Below are 19,321 nucleotides of genomic sequence, written 5' to 3' on the forward strand. Positions count from 1 at the left end.
TTTTATATTATGTGAATTTTGTCTCAATAAAAAGTTAAAAAAAAAAAACCAAACACTTGAGTGCTCACTCTGCATAAGGCACCATCTTCAATGAATTGCATTATCTTTGTGACCCTCTCAACCTGAGGTAGTCACTCAGACCATCCCTATGAGCCGCATTAACATAGCACTTTCATAAGCCAGGCTCTGGTTAAGCAATTAATTACATGCATTACCTCAAGAATCATCATAACCGTGTGAGGTACTGTGAGTGGTGATAGCCTATCACTTTTGAAAGAGATGAGGAAACAGTTACAGAGGGCAGGCAACCTCACCTGCAGCAAACAGGAAAAGCCAGATATGGCCATGGCTGGAACTCTCTTGCTGTGTCTACACAGACCCATACTCCCCAGGGTATCTGACCACAGGTACGGCCATCCAGCCATACCTGATGTCCTAGGCTTGGTGAGCTTGCGTTAGCCTCCAACCCCAGCTGGGGCCCAGCATTTCAGAGGGCTTCTATACTCTTAGCTGCAGGGTTTGGACATCTTGTCCTTACAGCTTACTCCTTTGGTTCTCTTCCATTATTTTGTGTGCCTTTCTCTCTCCCTGTGATCATATGTCTCTACAGAACTTTTTTTTTTTTTAAGATCTTATTTTAAGTAAACTCTACACCCAACATGGGACTCCAGCTCACAACCCTAAGATCAAGAGTTATATGCTCTACTAAGCCAACCACGTGCCCCTTTACAGAACCTCTTCTTTTCTTTTTTAAGATTTTATTTATTTATTTGAGAGAGAGAGAGAACATGAGAAAAGGGAGGGTAAAAGGAGAAAGAGACTCTCTGCTGAGCAGGGAGCCCAATGTAGGACTCAATCCTGTGACTCCAGGATCACAATGTGAGCCAAAGGCAGTTGCTTAACCAACCGAGCCACCCAGACACCCTACAGAATGCTTTCATCTTTGTGTCTCTCTCAAGCACAGGGTTTGCATTTAGTTAATGCTATTTTGAGGATTGTTAAATAAAGATGTGATGGGATGTTATAAAGTGGATGTCTGCCTTGTTGGGGGATATGGCCAGTTTTCCCATTCTCTGGTCAAAATCCATCTCTCTCACTAAAAATTGAAACTAGCTTACTAAAGCGGAAACAACCAACTTGTCTTACAGCACACTCTACCCGACAACAAAAGTAGTTTCCCAACAATTTATTTTTTATTTATTCAATCAATTTAATTTTGAAATCATACCTTAAAATGAAAATTGGTAGAGTTAACAACTTGGAATTTTTTGTTATTGTTGTTTGACGAGTTCCTTCTAAGGTAAATGTTTCAGTATATGAACTACAACATTATAATACCTGTATTAAAAATGGCACAAGGGGCACCTAGGTGGCTCAGTTAAGTGTCTGCCTTTGGTTCAGGTCAAGGTCCTAGGGCCCTGGGGTCCAGCCCTGGTGTTGGGCTCCCTGCTCGGTGGGGAGCCTGCTTCTCTCTCACCAATAAATGAATAAAATCTTAAAAAAAAAAAAGGTTACAAAACTTAAAAGGTCCTGTTCCCCATCTGGGAGATGAGAGATGGGTAAATGTCCGACCTTTCACAAGGGGGTCAAGGTAAAATGCATGAGCCAGAAGCTGACACTCTGAAACAAAGCTGCCGGCAGATATTCACAGGCTATCAAATGGATGCTAGGGCCAAATCTCTAATTCCTAAACTAGCACAGAGTTAGCAAGTATAGTAAAATACAGTTAAGAGTTACAGTTATAGTAAAAGGCAGTTAATTTGTATTAGTAAAAATACAAATTAGCTGTCTAATATACCCTGTAATGTATTTTCCTACATATTTGGCTGCAAACTCTGACTATGTCTTATATAACAACTGTGTAATTCCATTTTTACAGAAAGAGGACAATCCAAACTTTCCTTAAGCAACATTGACAGAAATCTGCTTTGTATTACTGAGAGCTTATGAAAGTTTTTTTCAACTTCGAATCACATTTTATTATTGGAAAAGTCATTTACATTTTTAGGATTCTTGTCAAGTAACAACTTACTTTTAAAAATCTCAAAACATTTTAGTATGTTCAGTAGCAAAGTTCTACCAGTGTTACACACATTAAGAAAACTTACATTGCATTTCTAGTTGGGACTAATTAAAATCTATATACCTGTAAAGGCAGTTGGTTGTGCTTAATGGAGCTCTTAGGAATCAAGTGCAAAGTAATGTATAAAAAAATGAGTTTGAAAAAGATTTTAAGACAGACTTAATTTTTCATGATTTTCCCAAAGCCAGTCATGATATTTATTTAACTTATGGTCTTCAGGGTGTACCTGGAAGAAATACAACACATTAGGAAACAGAGATCTTATATAACTTTATCAGAAATACATTTTTAAAATGGGCTTTTTAAAGGGAGGATAGGAGAACAATACATTATGACAGCATATCTGAAAATTATAACCTTTAACCTAACTGGATTCATGAATGCTTAACACTATACCTTACATTAAGGTAATCCTTCACAAAGTACTTTCCAATTTAGTACTGATTTTCACCATGACCTACCATGTGGGGTAGTGATAATATGAGTCAAGTATTAATATACCATTTTCCAGAAGGAGGTTATAGACCCTGAGAGTTACATGGATTGCTCAGATCACAGTAAATGGTAGAGCAGGGATGGGCTTGGGCAGACCTACTGGCTAAATGCTTTAAGGTGAGTCACAGACCAAGACGGCAGTGTACTGGGCCACTTGGCAGTACCACCAGCTGCCTGGACACCCCCTGGATATCTGTGGGCAGGGCATATTCAAATGACTGGGTAGCTGAGGTAGGGCCCAGTTACCACAAAAGTAGTCTGAGACCAGTAGGAGAAACCCAACAAGCATTCCTTCCAAGCCCAAACCTGTCTGCTTTCCTTCAGTGGTATATTTCTGAAGGCTAGTATGACTGTAACAGAGGAGAACCACATCAGGCTTAGAGACAACACGTGAATGAAAATGACAGCACGGGGCCAGAAGTGACAAACTGCTGGAGGTCAGTCAGAGGCCACACCAAGGAATCTTTATTGAGTTGGGAGTATCTATGGATCCTCTCCCTGCTGCCTATAGCCCCATGCCACCACTTGCCCTTCGAGCCTAGAACAAAACTGGCTGTGAGAGTGATAGCACATGTGCCCAAGAAATAGTTTTAGCTCTAAGGATGGACTTATTTCACTCCAGAGACAAAATGTGCTGGAGATGTTAAGGTTGGGAGTGGGTCTCACCTGCTTCCACTCATTGACGCAAAAAATTCGGTAAGAGTCATTGCCATATTTGCCAATCCCATGAAGCTCAATTGGATACCTCCACTGCTTTGTCAGATATTCATCTGAAAATACAACAGATCAGGTCAGCCTCAGAAAGACTTTCCCTAAATACGTAGTGATGCAGAGCCAGATGGTGAGAACAGCAGAAAGGAACAGCAAAAAAGTCTCTCCTAACAACCCCAGTTCTGATGACTTCTGAATTCCCCCAGGACCCTGTCTGAACCTCTCACATGCCACTTACTAACCGTTATTATTTTGTGCTGTGCTAATTATGCAGAGGCAAAGTCCTTAAGGTCAAGAGGGTATTCTGCTTCACTGACTTTTTCCTCTAATCCTGCCCAGATGGCTTGTCCCAGTACTGGGCAAAGACTTATTGCATGGGTGAGAGACTGTAGTTTGGGGCAAGCTGACTGTTTTTAAATGCTTTCAGGGCTTCAGCTGAATGACATGGATTAATGTAGCATCCAAGGACATTAAAGTTTAAGGTGTGGCTCTCTTAAGTAGGCAGTTTATGTTCCTTCTTTTGGGTATACAAGAAAGTACCTGAGAACTTGATAATGGTTTTTGCTCGAAGATCATAGAGACCAAGAGGTTTAAGAAGTTCTGACACATCTCTCCAGTCTGCGGTTCTTGCTACCTCAGCCGAAGGGTACTTCTCTAGAAACTCCCAGAGCACAGGGATTGCCATTTTGCCTGGAAGTAAAAGTAATTGTGATTACAAGCCTCCAGATGGGTTGTTTTTAAGTTCAGGTACTTCCTCATCGAGAAATCTCATATAGAATGTTTTTGCTTTGTTTTTTTAAACCTCTGATGAGAAGCTATTACCTGAACTGGCAACCACCTTCAGAATCAAAAGTTAACACTATCAGCTATTGGGCTAACAGTCTCAATCATACTGATACCTGGACTTGCCTGATTATTAGTTTTCAAATAATCCAGTCATCAGATAACTAGAATAAAAACATACAGGATACAAAGCGCCAATGACACTAAAGAAAGCTTTCAATGAAAAAGAAATGCTTTTACACATGACAGAGGGTGGAGGAATGTTAGGAATTGATTTTCACTGCTGACCAAAACTAGTTTGGAAGTAGAAAATTAATGACAATTTGTTCTGTAGTGTGAAAAAGGCTTTGGAAGTCATCTAGGCCTGGAAGGGATAGTCCTTGCCTGAGGTCACACAGACTCAAAGTTAAATTGGAACTCAGACCTCCTAATGAATCCAGTGCCCATTCTCCTTACCACACTCTCTAAGATATAATCCACAAACCTGAGGTCCGGTTGAGAAATATGGTAGCAATGAGGAGCTTCCATGGATCGTGGAAAAGTGTCTCTTGGACAAGATTAAAAGGTGACCGGGGAGGGGTCCACTTCTTAAAGGCTTTGCGTCGAGGGGGACTAAGAGCTAAACAAACACACGGCATCAGAGCTGAACACCTGAAACAGATTTAAAATCTAATTTTCTGATTGGGAAAGGGATACCTTCTCTGTTATATTTGCTGGAAAAATACAGGCTTGTCTTCCTTTTTTCTATTTGTGTCCGTGGAATGGTATCTTCTGAAAAGGAAGAGCAAACATTGTTTATAGAAGCTATGGCTTAGCCTAGAGAAATATTCAGGGGTGCAAATAACACCACACTACTATTATAAAGCATTTAGTACATACTAGGCACTATTCTAAGCACTTTACAAAAATTAACCAACTTAATCCCACAAATGACCTACAAGCTAGCTACTATTTACTTTTCACCTCACAGATAGAAAATTGAGTAAAAATAAATTAAGTAACATGGCCAGGGTCCCACAGCTAATGTCAGAGCTGAAATTCAAATCCAGGCAGTCCAGCTCCTGAGTGACTTAACCACTGTGTTACACTAGTATTCTACAATTTATGTTCAGAGTTCATACATAGTACTGAAAAATTAGAAATAATATGGGATATTCTAAATTATGACACATTTGTACAATGTGGTCATTAAACATTTTGGACTACATCATGAATATTTTCTACCATGTCCTTAACTTTTTAAGTGAAAATGCAATATTCTACATATGATCCTAATTTAATGAAGAAAAAAAATACAGAAATTAGAATGAAATATACCAAAATGGTATAATGGTTGTTGCTAGTTTTTCTCTTCTCCCTTGATTTTTTTATATTTTCCAAAATTTCTGCGGTGAACACTTTTACACTTAAAAAAACAGAAAAGGATAAAGATAAAACAAAACCTACTGAAAAACCCAAGATTGGGACCTTGGAATACTGGATCACTATCTACTGGGAAGCTCAGTCAACGTAACAAAGACTACCTGCCCAGCATTACTGGGCTTCCCAAGTTTCTAAAATCATCATATTTAATACTCTCCACTTCTCTCTCTCTGCCTACCTCTCTACCTACTTGTAATCTCTGTCTGTCAAATAAATAAATAAAATCTTAAAAAAAAAAAAAACTCTCCATAGCCTTACCCCCTCAATTTGAATGTCAGTTAATAATAACTTGCAGCTGTATAGTGTGAAGCCATCTTTTTCACTTCTCATTTTACTCTGCAGTATTCTTGACGTAAAAAACTGGACTGGTGAGTATTATTACCTCCATTTTACAGATAAACAAATGAAGGCTTAGAAATTAAACAACAATGTCAAAATGAGAGGGGGACTGACTGCAGATTGGGAGAGGTATCCAGCTCTCCAGATAATTACTACTGTTTTTTACTATTCTACACTTCACACTTGATCTTAGTCAAAAGGCTCAGAAGCAGATAGGCAAAGCCTAGTAGAAAGTAAAAAAAAAGAGGACAAAAGAAGCTACTCTTACTAGTTACATGATTTCTTCTGTGGGGTCCTATAAATAATTATTAACTAGCATCCTTTATTAGTAGGAGACTAAAGCTCAGTTTACTTTGCAATTTCCAACTAAGCCAATGGGAAAGTCTTTACAATTCCATCAGACACTTCTTAAACTCAGGGTACTTCATCTTGTGCTAAAAACTAGACTTCTTTATGGATAGGATGAATAGGATCTTCCATTTTGGTCACAAAAGGATTTTAAAATATTTTATTTGTTATTTGTCCATTATACTAGCAACAAAGCTACATAAACCTCTAAGCTCTAAGAAGCTTAAAGTCTTTAAAGGGCAGACTTGAATTCTTAAGCAGTTCCTAGGTATATATGGTCATTTTCTATTAAAGGTAAAGGAATTCCAGGCACAGCAAACACATAAAATCATGAGTGGGGCTGAGAACAGAATCAGTCTAAGCCCCTGCTCCACCAATTTGTCCAGGCTGTCTCCCAGCAGGATTTTAAGTAAAATTAGTCTTCTCCTTTAAAGGAGTTATTCATTATACCATAATGGCATAATGAATAACTAATACAGGGCTGCTCAAAACGTCTTCTTTTTATTTTTTATTCACTGAGGTATTATAAAGGCAATACTGCCAAGCTCTGAACTCTGTATTAAGAGCATATTACAAATAATAAATGAACTATGTGATTACAGTTTTGAATTATTTAGAGCTCTAAAGCATTTTAGAGAAGCATTACATTATAATAGAAGATAAAAATGACTACGATCTGTATAAACTGAAATTGGAAGTCACACATCAGGAATGAATAACAGGAGGGGTGCAAAAGAGTAGACATGGACTATTTTGACCAGCTTATGTATTAAAAGGAGTCTTCCCCAAACCTTTTCACAAATAAAGCCTTTCATTTTCCCTAAAGTTGTAATATTACTGGCTGGAAAGAAGATGGGAAGGGAAAGCACTGCTGAGGAAAGTCCCAGCTAATGCACCAAGAAGAGATGGTAGCAGCTGTAAATGACACAATTCTCTTTAGCTGGGGTTATCAAGGCAGAAGTCAGCCAATTCCCTCCGTGCCATAGCCAAGCGTTTGAAGATGGGTTAAATAAGGTACTAGGATCAACAGGTACAATGTACCTGATATTTGGTCCTATTTCTTTGTTCTATTTCCATATCCTAACTGGGTACAGGCATGAAATATAGTGTCTGGAAGCATAAACTCATCATGTGTTTATTAGCAGCTTTAATGCTCTGAATACCTTGACACATTTCCACAGAGTCTTTCTCGGTTTGTGAGCAGTTGTTGTCCATTTCAGAGCCACATTTTAAAACGTCTGTATGCAAATGTTCCTTCCTTTCCCCAACTTGTACTTTTGATTTTATTTCCTCAGATTCTAAAAAGGTTTCCTCACACTTCTTGCTGTGTTCTGCTTCTTCAGTTGAACATAATTTGTTTATGATGCCAGAAGTTATTTGTTCAGAACAAAAATTTGATACCAAACTCAATGATTGTTCTTTTACAAGTTTCTTTTCTTCACTGGTTGCACTGAGGGTCTTGTTGCTTGTTCCAGCATCAATGGAGAGTGTTTTATCAAGCTGACTTTCTTGCACAACAGGTTCACTTTCATCATTTGCCTTTTTATACTCAGATTTTCTTTTCTTATTACTTTGAGCAGAATCTGGAAGACCCTTCTGGCACCTTGTTTTATTTCTCTTAATTTGAATTCCTTTCAAAATAGGCACCTTTTCTTTGGACTTTCTAACCTTTCTGGAGTCCATGTCAGTAACACCCTTATCTTTAAAGTTAGATAGTCCTTTGCTACTTTGCAATTCCAGACAACTGCTTGGTAGAGGAAAGACATCTTTTTTCCACCAGCTTCGTGTCCTGAGGTTCCGGTTTGAACTATTACTTTCACATTGCATTTGGGATGTCAGAGGTGCTACGTTGCGGTTCTTATATCTCGACTTGATGCCTTTTTTAGAAAGTACGGTAAAATCAAAATCTTCTGGCGTAAGAGAAGTTTCTTCATTTTTGTGAAGATACTTAACAAGTGAACTTTTGGATCTAAACTTCAGTCCTTGTGGGCTAGAAAATATTAAGGAAAACTTATTGCTAGTCAATAAAAGTGACTTTTAAAAAGACCTGGACCACATTTCAGATTTTTAATTAATCATTTCCAATGTTACCATGGGTATCTGTCATTTAAAATTTTTAAAAAAAGTAATAAAGTGGTACTTTTAAATAGTTTCCTCTATGATATTATAATTTTACAATTACTTACAAATTTACAAATTTACAAATTTTAAGAGCAACAATTTGCAGCAGAAGATATATGTACTTGTCCCCAGATCACTTGATATAACTAACTAGTGACACTCAAGGAATAAAATCTACAACGATTTCTAGTAAAAACAGAAAAAAGCCAAGAATTCTGTGATGTTTTCCTGATACCTGTCTAGATAAAATGATTTGGCTGTACTATCTGTACCACCTTGCATGCTCACCTGATAAAATATACATCGTATCTTCCTGCTGTTTTCCCTGATAACCTCTGCTTCACAACTCTTTCCCATCCGCATGGGACAGACTTATGGCATTCTGTCATAGTAGTATCACTAGTCTGAGCAGAAGCAATGGATTCTTGCAGCAGGAGATTACACTCACTGCTGCTTTTTATCATTACTTGTTTCTCATTTTCTCCCATGCTTTCCAATCCCAGAGCACCATCTTCCTGGCTGAAAAATACAAAGTATAAGTGATCAGCTCATTTAAAATTTATTTTCCTCTGCTTATTCAATTTCAATCCATGACAGAGCAGGAACCCTATGGACTAAAATTTAGACTACAAGAGAGATTAAAATAAGTATGGACCAGTCTTATGCTATGTGAATATCTTCCTGTCCTCCAACATGGGTTGGAGGTGTCTGCACAATGTAAAGTTCAAGCTGTTCACTAGAAACTTTATGTTGTTGTTAATTACTGAATGGGGCTATTGAAAGTGTCTGGTTGATGTGGCATAAATTTAAAAATATGAACCTGTACGTGAGCTCTTAAACTGGGATCAAGAGAACTGCTTAAAAGAGTCAGTGAGACATCCTCCTTCTCCTCAAATAAGTGAGGTAAAAATTTTATATATATCTGCAGTTTTCTGGGGGAGAGTGTCTATTGCTTTCTTCAGAAGTTGTAACCCTCCAAAAGGTAAATAATTTCTGATAACAATTTTCAAATCTCTTTCATCCTCATGAGAATCTTGTGAGGTAGGTAGGATGAAGATTACTCTAATTTTACTGAGAAAATTAAGTGACAGGGAAGATTTAAGTTAGTTGCAAAACTGATACAGAACTTAGGTTCACTAAATCTTGGTCTATTACCTCTCCTCCTGCATTATCATTGAAAAACTTCAATAAAGTGTATCCTAATCACTAAATCACACATTTTAAAAGTCGGATGGCTCTATAGAGCTATCTAAGCCAACTTCTTTAGGGAAACTAAGCAAGAGCTAGTATCTAGAATTAGAATCAAGCTCTTCTGCAGTAATTTGGGGTTAATAATTTTGCAGAGCTAAGTGGATCTTAAGAAATTATATGGTTCACATTTTAGGAACAAGGAAACTAAAGCCTGGTGAAAATAGCACAAACTTTATATAAATAAATAAATAAATAAATTTGTATATATATATTTCAGTATACATATGTATTTGTATATATGTATATTTCATATGTATATACTATATATATAGTGTGTGAGTATGTGTATATATATATATATATATATATATCCACCTCCAAGAGCAAATTACCCAACCTCTCAAAGCCTCCTTTCTTCATCTTTTTTTTTTTTTTTAAGATTTTATTTATCCATTTGTGAGAGAGGCAGTGAGAGAGAGCATGAGAGGGGAGAAGGGGAGAGGGAGAAGCAGACTTCCCATGGAGCGGGGAGCTGATCCCAGGACTTTGGGATCATGACCTGAGCTGAAGGCAGTCACCCAACCAACTGAGCCACCCAGGCGCCCTCCTTCCTTCATCTTTAAAAAGGAGGTAATACTTCTTCTAAGGTAGTTCTGGGGATTAAATTTTGGGGGAAAAAAGTAGATAAATCATCTTAGCCCCTTATCCCACATACACAAGTACTGTACTGAATACATGCCCGTGGCTGCCTCTTTAACTTCTTATAGGACCCATTTTGGGGGCACCATTGGCTACTTAACATGACATCTCCTCCAAGGTCTTCCTAGGGTACTCCAGCCCAAGCTGACCTCTCCTTGCACCCCCTGCACAAAACCTCTCTGCTCCTTCCAGCTCCTTCGTCATTCCGGCTAACCAAGCAAGATGCACCCCAGAGCTGAACCCACTGGAAGAGTTCCTGAGCCAAACACAGCCACAGCTCCGAGTACCTAACCCTGTGGGTCTCGAGAGCTGTCGATCCTAGGTTAGAAAGGCCAATCCGTCTTCTACCCACCCCAGCCCCGCTCCCATTACAGATGGTGAAAATGAGTCCCGAAAGGGGACTATAACTTGCCGGAGGTCACAGTGCGGGTCTGCGGCTAAGCGCTCACTGGACGTGACCGAGGGAGCAGCTCCGCAGTCTCCCAGGCTCGGACTCTCCATCCCAGCCATGCCCTTAAGGTGGGCTTCAACAGCAGCAACCGGCCGAGAGTGTGCGACACTCTAGGAGCGGAGCAGAATCAGATGCGAAAACTTCTTCAGCTTCAGAGCGCTAGGCTGAATTCGAGAGCCGAAGGCGGTAAAAGCCAGTCAGACTCTACAGCAGCTTTCCTGCCGCCCACTCGGCCACAGCCACCATTTCCACGGCTCAGCCAATCAAATCCTTCATCGAGAAAGACCTACCGCCCTCCGCCCATTCCGACCAGTCGCACGCGTCCTAGTTGCGCAGACTCCTAGGCTCCGTCCCATCTTCTCCGTTCCCAGCCCGGCCTTTTAAGCCTGCGCACTCGGAATTCTGCCGCGCGCACGAGGCTCACTGCGCATGTGTGTTGCCAGGGGTAGCGCAGGTAACCAAAGTGGCTAGCGGAGCGGGGCCCGTTGCTGAGGCGGGAGGAGGGGCCTGAGGCGTGAGGGAAGCCGCGATGAGGGCCGTGTTGACGTGGAGAGATAAAGCCGAGCAGTGGTGAGGAGTTGGGCAGTCCGGGAGGAGCGGGAGGCTGAGCCGTGGCGGGGATGGCGGGAACCCTGGCGAGAGCCCCTGTGGTTGCCCGGGGCAACGGGCCTGCGGCTGGGGCTGAGGGCGCTGAACTCCGGGTCTGAGCAACTGCAGGGTCGCCCTCGCACCCTTTTGCGGATGGAGAAACTTGAGGCCTGGAGAGGAAGCCAAGGGGTGTACCACGCGTGAGGTAGTGTCCTATCGAGGTCGTTTTACACAGAATCAGCCTGGGCCTGTCAGAATCCGTCCTGGCTTCGTCTTACTACCCATGACAATGTCTCTCAAAAAGGTCACAGATTTTGCCACATGTACAAAATCTTGGCGTTTTTCTCTGAATTGCCTGATTATCACTCAAATATGATTTTACACTCTTATGATTCTACAAGGAAGCGCTATTGCTCCATATTTGAAAGTCAGTATCACTTGCTCTGAGATAAATGAGAAACTCAAAGTTGGGAGAAACAAAACAGTGTTAGTAAGTTGTAGCTAGATACTGTTGCTAGGAACCCTTTAAGCCTCTGGTCTGCTGTCCTGGAGAACTGGAAGTTTAGCAAGTGTGGTCCGAGAGGTGCTTGAGGTAAATAGCTCAGAGCAAGACTTTCTCCTATGGTTAATTAGAAGGTTGGAAAGAAAATCAAGAGAGTGACTTTCTCACCTTATGAGTCGATGTTAATGTCCTATTCCATTTTTATCAACTAAATCCGTCATACAAGGAAACATTTGGGAAATACTGACTTATTGGATAGTTCCCTTCAGCCTGACCTTAATCTTCCTAGCTGATCTTTTCACCTTCATGGTGCAGCCTCTGTTTTGGCCACTGGAACAGGACCTCTAACGTTCCCTCTCTTGAAGGTGTGCAGAAGGCATGCCTTTTTTCTTCATCTCCTTACATTGGAATTGTAAACATTCTGTAATGTTCCCTTCGGATACGGTTTCTCTCTCTTCTGTACTCTGCACTGGTAATAGCTAATGCTTACTATGCACCAGACCCTGGCTAAGAACTTCATGTCTTTTTATCTCATTGTCACTTCACAACAGCCCTCGGAACTATGTATTGTAATTACCTCTCTCTTACTTAAAAGGAAACTGAAGCACAGAGAGGGTAACTAATTTGCCACAGTCACACAGCAAGTAAGTGGTGGAGCCAGCTTTTTTCCTCACTCCAAAGCCAATACTCTTAGCTACTAAATTAGTTTTTTCTTATGTTACAGAGGTTGCAAACCCAAATGCCTGCAGGAGTCAGGCAGGCAATATAATGGGAGATGTTTATTTGTATCTTAAACTCAAGGAATCGTCTGTCTCTCCTAAGAGTATTCTGCTATTCTACACCCCACTTTTCTTAAAACACATAGCCCTACCAGTATATCTTTCACTTTTACTTTTAATAGAAATATGTGTCTAAAAAATTCTTTTGGGGCGCCTGGGTGGCTCAGTTGGTTAGGTGTCCAACTCTTTATTTCAGCTTAGCTCTTAATCTCAGGGTCCTCAGTTCAAGCCCCATGTTAGACTCCATGCTGGGAATGGAGCCTACTTTAAAAAATAACAAAAGATAAATTTAAAAATTACTTTTTTCTTAATTCTATTATGAAAGTACCCACTGCTGATAACTCTTGAACAAATTTGACTTTCATGTCAGAGAGTAAAAGGGAGTGGCAAGGAGTGTGGCAAACTAGAGATCTCATGCTCTGCCTAAAAAGGGCAGCTGCTGCTCAGCTCCTGCCAATTACCACCCTGCAGAAATTTGGCCTAGTGTGCTCAGATCTTCCTGTTTTTACCAGAAGCTATGAATTTGGGTTTTTATTTGAAATGCCCTAATTTTTAATGCTGGCAACTAATCTGAAACTGAAATAAAACACCATGTGGGCCAAACAAAACATTTACTGGCCAGATACAGCCTGATTTGCTCCGTTTTCAACCCCTGGCGTAGAATTTTGTTCATTCCTCTCTGTGGTACTTCGAATCTGTATAGTGTAAAGAGTTATTTTTGCATCTGTTTATTCCAGAAGTCTATAAATCCCTTAAAAGCAATGGCTACTTCTTATTCATTTCTAAGGCATATTCCAGAGCCTAGACAAATCAGTGGTTTGTATGACTGTTAGATGGATAGGTGTATTCGTTTGATTGATAGTTGTATTCATGAATAAATTAATAAGTGAATGAATGAATGCTGAGTTTAGATTGATTATTTGGGTTTTGGCCCATTATAGGTTTGAAACAACTTATTAGATTAGGGACTGTAGGGCTTCTATAGACCAGCAATCCTGATGGCAGCTACATATGCCAGCTGGAAGCCTAGAATAAGATAAAACAAAAACTATTAAAAAATAAATAGTGGAACTAAGAGATCTTAGATGTCTAAAATTAGTCATCCACAACAGAACCAGCCACTGTTCTTTGACTTCCAGTCCAAACTTCACGTGGTAATAGGATTTCTATTTTTTGAATATTGCTGCTGTGATCATCAGATTTGCACTTAGCTAGGTGGTCCTGTTCATCCTCCCCCTTCATCCTCTGCTTGCTAACATTTAAATATATGCTTTTCACTTCAGCTGAAAATTCCATTTTCCTATCCAAAATTCTTTCCCAAATGCTCTTATTCTTCTCTGTACTCCCTCCTTTCTTTTCTTTCCTTTTTTTTTTTTTTTTTGAAAGATTGTATTTATTTATTTGTTTGTTAGAGAGTGAGAGAGAGCGAGCACAAGTAGGGGGAGCAGCAGGCAGAGGGAGAAGTAGGCTCCCTGCTGAGTAGGGCTCCATCCCAGGACCCTGGAATCAGGACCTGAGCTGAAGGCAGACACTTAACTGATTGAGCTATCCAGGTGTCCCTGAACTCCCTCCTTTCTTCCTTAAAAGCACTGCTTCAGGTTTATCTCAACGTAGATGCCTTATCTGTTAGCCTGCCTTATTCCAGTCAGGACAACATTTGTTATTACCCTCCAGTTACACCAGCTGGTATTTACTGAATACTTGCTATAGGCCAGACAGTGTTTACATTCATTATTTTATTTAATCGCCACAGCAACCAGTATGGTTGGAATTGTTACCCCATTTACAGATGAAGAAACAGACTTAACAAGGTGACATAATTTGCCTAAGATTAAAAGCAAATAACTGGGGCTGGGTCTGATTGTGCAGGATTTGGAGGGGCACCTTGGGACTTCAGTTTACAGTGAAGTGGGCACAAGGTTGGCAGAGGACGATTTGCAAGATTTGCCCTCTCTCTTTCTGCAAAGACATTTGACAGCGAATCCTTCTCTTAAAAGAGGGTGGATTGGGGGAGAGAGCCATCCTTTAGTACAATAAACTGCCTGCAGCCTGGTGGGCGCTCCAATACTGGGAGTGTTCAGAGGTTGGATGGCTATCTCTAGGGAATTCCTAGGGAATTCCCTGCTGTGTGTGGGAGCTGGACTACCTGACAAATTTTAGGGTCTTTCCCAATTCAGAGTTTCTTTGATCTTACCAATCTTGAAAATAAAGCAACCAGTTGTTTTTGTTTGTTTGTTTTTACCAGCAAAGTGAGTTTATTCAGGAATAGGAGAGGAATCATGATTCAGGAGAAGAAAGCCATGGTGAAACACAGGCAAGTTCTAGAAACAAAGGAGAAGAAGACACTTTTGTAGAGGAAAGGTGGAAGGAGTTGGGAGAGGCTATTATAAGCAAAAAGTCCATTAAAGTAAACTGGGAGTTCAGAGTGTAGTGGCTTTTCATTGGTTGAGTTGTGACAATCTCTCATGTTGCTGGGCCAGGAGAAAAATCTTTATCTAGGGTAAGGTATAGGCTTCTTCCTGTTGGTTCTTCAAAGGGTTGCCAACAAGTAGTACACCATGAGCGCTCCCGCTTCTGGCCTCTGAACTCCATTTTATTTTATTTTTTTATAATGTAATTTTTTAAAAAGATTATTTATTTATTTATAATCTTAAAAAAGATTATTTATTTATTTATCTGTTTGTTTATTTGACCGAGATCACAAGCAGGCAGAGAGGCAGGCAGAGAGAAGGGGAAGCACGCTCCCTGCTGAGCAGAGAACCTGGTGTGGGGCTCGATCCCAGGACCCCGAGATCATGACCTGAGCCAAAGGCTTAACCCACTGAGCCACCCAGGTGTCCCTGGACTCCATTTTAAATAAGGTTTTCTTTATTTGGTTTCAGTCTCATGATGTAATTAAAGTCTGAGGGGTTTAAGATAAAATAGTTTGTCGATTATATTCATTTTGTGTCTAGGACAATGCCATGCACGGTGGGCCAACAACTGTCTAAAATAGGGTCCTTGCCCTTAAACTGCACATGACTATAATTAAGATAGTATTTGAAACTGTGAAATATAGAAGGCAATATAATTCAGAGCTACAATGAATTATACAGATCCTAAGTGGATTAACAGTTTAGATTGGGGTAAATTGAGCATTACATTATACTTTAGGAAGGCAAATTTCAAGATATATAGAGAAAACGAATTTTCACATCTGAGAGTAAGATAGTTTAAGGCTTGGCCCAAATCAGACACCTAAATGATTTTCTGAGAATTCAACCCAAAATGATCCTTATGAAGAAGCTCACCACAGGAACCACTTTAATGAGCTTAGATTGTCTACAGTGCAGAAAGGAAGCCACATGACCAAGAATGACTATAAAAGAGAAGTACAGATCCTCTCCAAAATCTGGTACCTCATCACAGCAACCCACAGGTGTCAGGTGCTTGCACAAGGCTGGCCATGCACCCGGAGGTGGGAGGGCAACTCTTTAGCCTTGTTTTGTAGGTGAGGACAAAAGCTCAAACAGGATGTAAGATCTTCTGAATCCAGGTCCCTTCTGAGTTTCACTTTACTGCCTCAGGTTGTGATACGCACCAAGTATATTTTCCTCTAGACTCAGAGAAAGTGCAGAAAATAGTAAGGCCCAGATACGTTACCATGTAATAGGGAGGAAGCTGAAGAACTCAGTGTCTGTGTTTGCTTCTATCAAGAGGGATGCCCACCCTTGTTCCAGCTTCTCCATCAGCCAGCTGTTGAAGATATGTGAAGAGTTATTATTGTTATTATTTTAAGAATTATTTTTTTAGGGGTGCCTGGGTGGCTCAGTGGGAAAAAGCCTCTGCCTTCATCTCAGGTCATGATCCCGGGGTCCTGGGATCGAGCCCCACATCAGGCTCTCTTCTCAGCAGGGAGCCTGCTTCCTCCTCTCTCTGCCTGCCTCTCTGCCTACATATGATCTCTGTCTTCAAATAAATAAATAAAATCTTTTTAAAAAAAGAAAAAAGAATTATTTTTTAAAGGAAGCTTCTGAGGCCAACAGAGCCTATATAAAAAGCTTTCTGAATTCTACATGTAATGCCTTTTTTTTTCATATTGATAAAGTGTGGAAACTGTTGCTAATTATTTTGTCAACTATGGCATATGCTAATAATCATGAAAATGAGGGCCACAAATCAGAGTGTATTATATCTTGGGCTTTGGAGCCAGACTGCCTGGGTTTGAATTCTGGTGCTGCCTCCACTCAGTAGTAGTTTATTTTCGGACAAGTTACTTAACTTCTCTGGGCCTTAATTTTTCTCATCTGCTGAATGGGTATAGGGTTATGAGGATTAAGTAAACTAATACATATAAAGCATTTAAACTGTACTTAGCATACACTGTAAATAGATGTGCTTAATAAATGTTAGCCACTATTACTGTTCAAGTACTAAGGATAACAGAGGTTTGTCATATTTGAGAATTCTTCAAGAAAGTGGAAGGCAATATAGCACAGACTCGAGAAGTCTTATCTGATTTGAAATTCTAGTCCACTATTTGCTGGTAGTATGATGTTGGGCAAGATACTTGACCTCTCTGAGCTATGGTGTCCTCAACTACAAAACTGAGTAATAATTCTTACCTCATGGAATTGCAAGGATGAAATAAAATAATATATATATAATAATAAAATATAAGTAAACAAAAATGAATAAAATAAATTAAAATATAATAATAATTAATAATAAGAAATTTAAAATAATAATAATAATAATTTCAAGAGCTCAGCAGGAGTATCTCTGGAATACACTCCAAGTACTCTTCCCCAGGGACTATATGTCTAGATTACTACAGGTATCAGGTAAATTTATACCATGCTTTTAAAAAAATATTTATTTATTTATATTTATACCACACTTTTCCAGATAGGCTGCCCTGGCAATGCAATCTAGCACATTCTTACTAGAGTCATCTGAACTAAGGAAATCTGCCTAGGGCATTCAAGAAGCATTGTAATATGGCTCTAGTCTGTTTTTCTAGCCTGATCTCTCCCTACTGCCTTGGTGTGGTAAACTGTTTCAGTCAATTCAATTGTTTAGACTATTTGCTATTCCCCACCTTCCTGTCTTTGCTTATTCTGTTTTCTCTGCCTGAAATGCTGCCCCCTCCAGATCTCCTCTTGCATGTCTCAAAAGCCCTACTTTTTTCATGTACTATTTTTTCCCATGAAGCTTTTTCTTATCTGTTCTCCAGATCAGAACATTGAGTCTTCCTCCTTTGAATTCTGCCTAAAACCTTTACTCAGTATTGTTCTGTATTTCATCTAAGAGGTCACTGATTGTAAAATACCATTATTTTACATACCACTAAGAAAGCAAAAAAGGCTTTCAGTTAGGCTGACATATCATCAACTACAAGACACATCCCCACCTCAGAGATGTCAAAATGTGAAAAAATGTATGCTTCAGAGTTGATGACATATGGTAGTTCTTTATGAATGTCTCTGAATCACATTTCCTAACTGGATGGTAGTTTCCTTGAGGGCAGGCATTTGCTGCTGTAATTTACTGTGATTTACTCATTTTGTATCTGTTACTGCTTAGCACCTAAGAGGTATTCATTAAGTATCTGATTGGTTGGAAATAATAATGATATTTTAATAAATGACCAATTTTCAGAAACATGTGGATTTAGTAGCCCTCAGTTTGTCTAGCCTTTATAGAAGAGTTAGTGCCTTCGACTGTTGATCCTTTGAATCATCTCTGGTGTCTGGCTGCTGGACAAGTGGAAATTGGAACATAAAGCTAACTGCCGAGTAAATTGTGATTGAATGGGCTGCCAAGGTATGGTGGTTGAATAGAATTTGCAACTAAATGCAATTCTTAGCCATTATTTTCTCCCTCATATACAAGCAGTGTTTCATAATGGAAATAAAGTTTGCTTTCCTAGCCATTAGCAGACCTCATCATTTTGGTTCCTAATTGTCCTTTTGTCTTGTCTTGTCTCCTGTTTAGTATATATGACCTCGCGTTTAAGCCTGATGGAATGCAACTGATTTTGGCTGCAGGAAACAGATTACTGGTAGGATTGTGTTTGAGCTTCCTTTTTAAGTGCTTTTTTCCCTCTCCCTCTTGTAAATGCTCTGAAATTTGACCCCCTTTTTTTAAGATAAAAAAGGCAAGGGCAGAAAAACCAGTCATTTTTTATTAGGGAAGGAAATGGGCTATTTAAAACAGGTAAGTAAACTTTCTATCAGATAGAAACCTGTGAACAATACCTCCTTTGGAGTCATTAATCTTTCCCTTTTTACTTTGAGACACCCATGAGAGAGTTGAAAACAATTAATCAAAATGCCTTTGAAACTGTACTGGTGTCAGCTGACATTTTGTCCCTCTGAAAAATTCAAGCAATAAGACTGAAGCAGCCCCCTTCCTGAGAAGCCAGATAGCCTGACCCCAACTTTCAGGCATTGGCCTACCTAAATAATTCCATATGGATGGTGTCCTTTTTTCATATTTTCAAAGAATATAAGCTCCCTCTGGAACCTATCCCAGTGTATAAAAGTAATTTTCAGAGAACTCTTTATGTTTGACCTAAAAACCTTTGTATGATCTCTCCTTCCTCCTACGTAAGTCCACTTCCCCTCACTCTGTTGTCTCGAGATATGCAGACTGACTGATCTCCATTCTCTGTATGGTAATTACATAATCTTAAAACCTTGGTTAAATTGTTCTGCAGACTTCTTCTCGCCAGGGTAAACAGTCCAATTCCTTTTACTTTTTTTTTTTCAAAGGTTATCTTCTCCAACACTAACCATTTCTGGAGGGTTTTGCCTTGATTACTCACG

The 19,321-nt window shown here is 39.7% G+C and overlaps 2 protein-coding genes across 9 annotated transcripts in view; one reads left to right on the forward strand and one right to left on the reverse strand.

Moving 5' to 3' along the window:
- Positions 1-1,171: 1,171 nt before the first annotated feature.
- MBD4 (methyl-CpG binding domain 4, DNA glycosylase) lies at positions 1,172-11,021 on the reverse strand. Of its 3 annotated transcripts, XM_004738571.3 has the most exons (8): positions 10,605-11,014; positions 8,591-8,821; positions 7,345-8,171; positions 4,769-4,843; positions 4,557-4,691; positions 3,830-3,979; positions 3,245-3,348; positions 1,172-2,309 (listed from the first exon to the last, which is right to left on the reverse strand). In XM_004738571.3, exons 1-8 carry the CDS (start codon positions 10,700-10,702, stop codon positions 2,232-2,234), a joined length of 1,698 nt encoding a protein of 565 aa, XP_004738628.1. In that variant the 5' UTR covers positions 10,703-11,014; the 3' UTR covers positions 1,172-2,231. The 3 variants fall into 3 exon arrangements, with proteins under 3 accessions (XP_004738628.1, XP_004738625.1, XP_044919275.1); XM_004738568.3 differs by having other exon boundaries at positions 2,247-3,348; positions 10,605-11,021; XM_045063340.1 differs by lacking the exons at positions 7,345-8,171; positions 10,605-11,014 and having other exon boundaries at positions 2,247-3,348; positions 8,591-8,725.
- Positions 11,022-11,056: 35 nt separating this feature from the next.
- Positions 11,057-19,321, forward strand: part of IFT122 (intraflagellar transport 122) — a 70,721-nt gene continuing 62,456 nt past the window's right edge. For 3 of the 6 annotated variants that reach the window (XR_006601562.1, XM_045063336.1, XM_045063339.1), the window contains exons 1-2: positions 11,058-11,213; positions 18,489-18,555. Coding sequence is in view for 4 of the 6 variants with exons in the window: in XM_045063336.1 (XP_044919271.1) it covers positions 11,173-11,213; positions 18,489-18,555 (108 nt within the window). In the remaining 2 variants the exon portion in view is untranslated. Of the gene's footprint in view, positions 11,214-11,246; positions 11,437-18,488; positions 18,556-19,321 lie in introns of those variants that run through there. The other 3 variants (XR_006601563.1, XM_045063338.1, XM_045063337.1) reach the window with 3 other exon arrangements.

This window comes from Mustela putorius, unplaced genomic scaffold, assembly GCF_011764305.1.
Source record: "Mustela putorius furo isolate JIRA1106 unplaced genomic scaffold, ASM1176430v1.1 tig00003850_pilon_pilon_pilon, whole genome shotgun sequence".
In the NCBI taxonomy this organism is placed as follows: domain Eukaryota; kingdom Metazoa; phylum Chordata; class Mammalia; order Carnivora; family Mustelidae; genus Mustela; species Mustela putorius.

Coding starts and splice junctions, on each gene's coding strand:
- MBD4 (XM_004738568.3), bottom strand. CDS start 10,702: ATGGCTGGGATGGAGAGTCCGAGCCTGGGAGACTGCGGAGCTGCTCCC. Junction 3,980..4,556: donor ATTTCTCAACCGGACCTCAG/GTTTGTGGATTA, acceptor TTTTACTTCCAG/GCAAAATGGCAATCCCTGTG. Junction 3,349..3,829: donor AACCATTATCAAGTTCTCAG/GTACTTTCTTGT, acceptor TTGTATTTTCAG/ATGAATATCTGACAAAGCAG.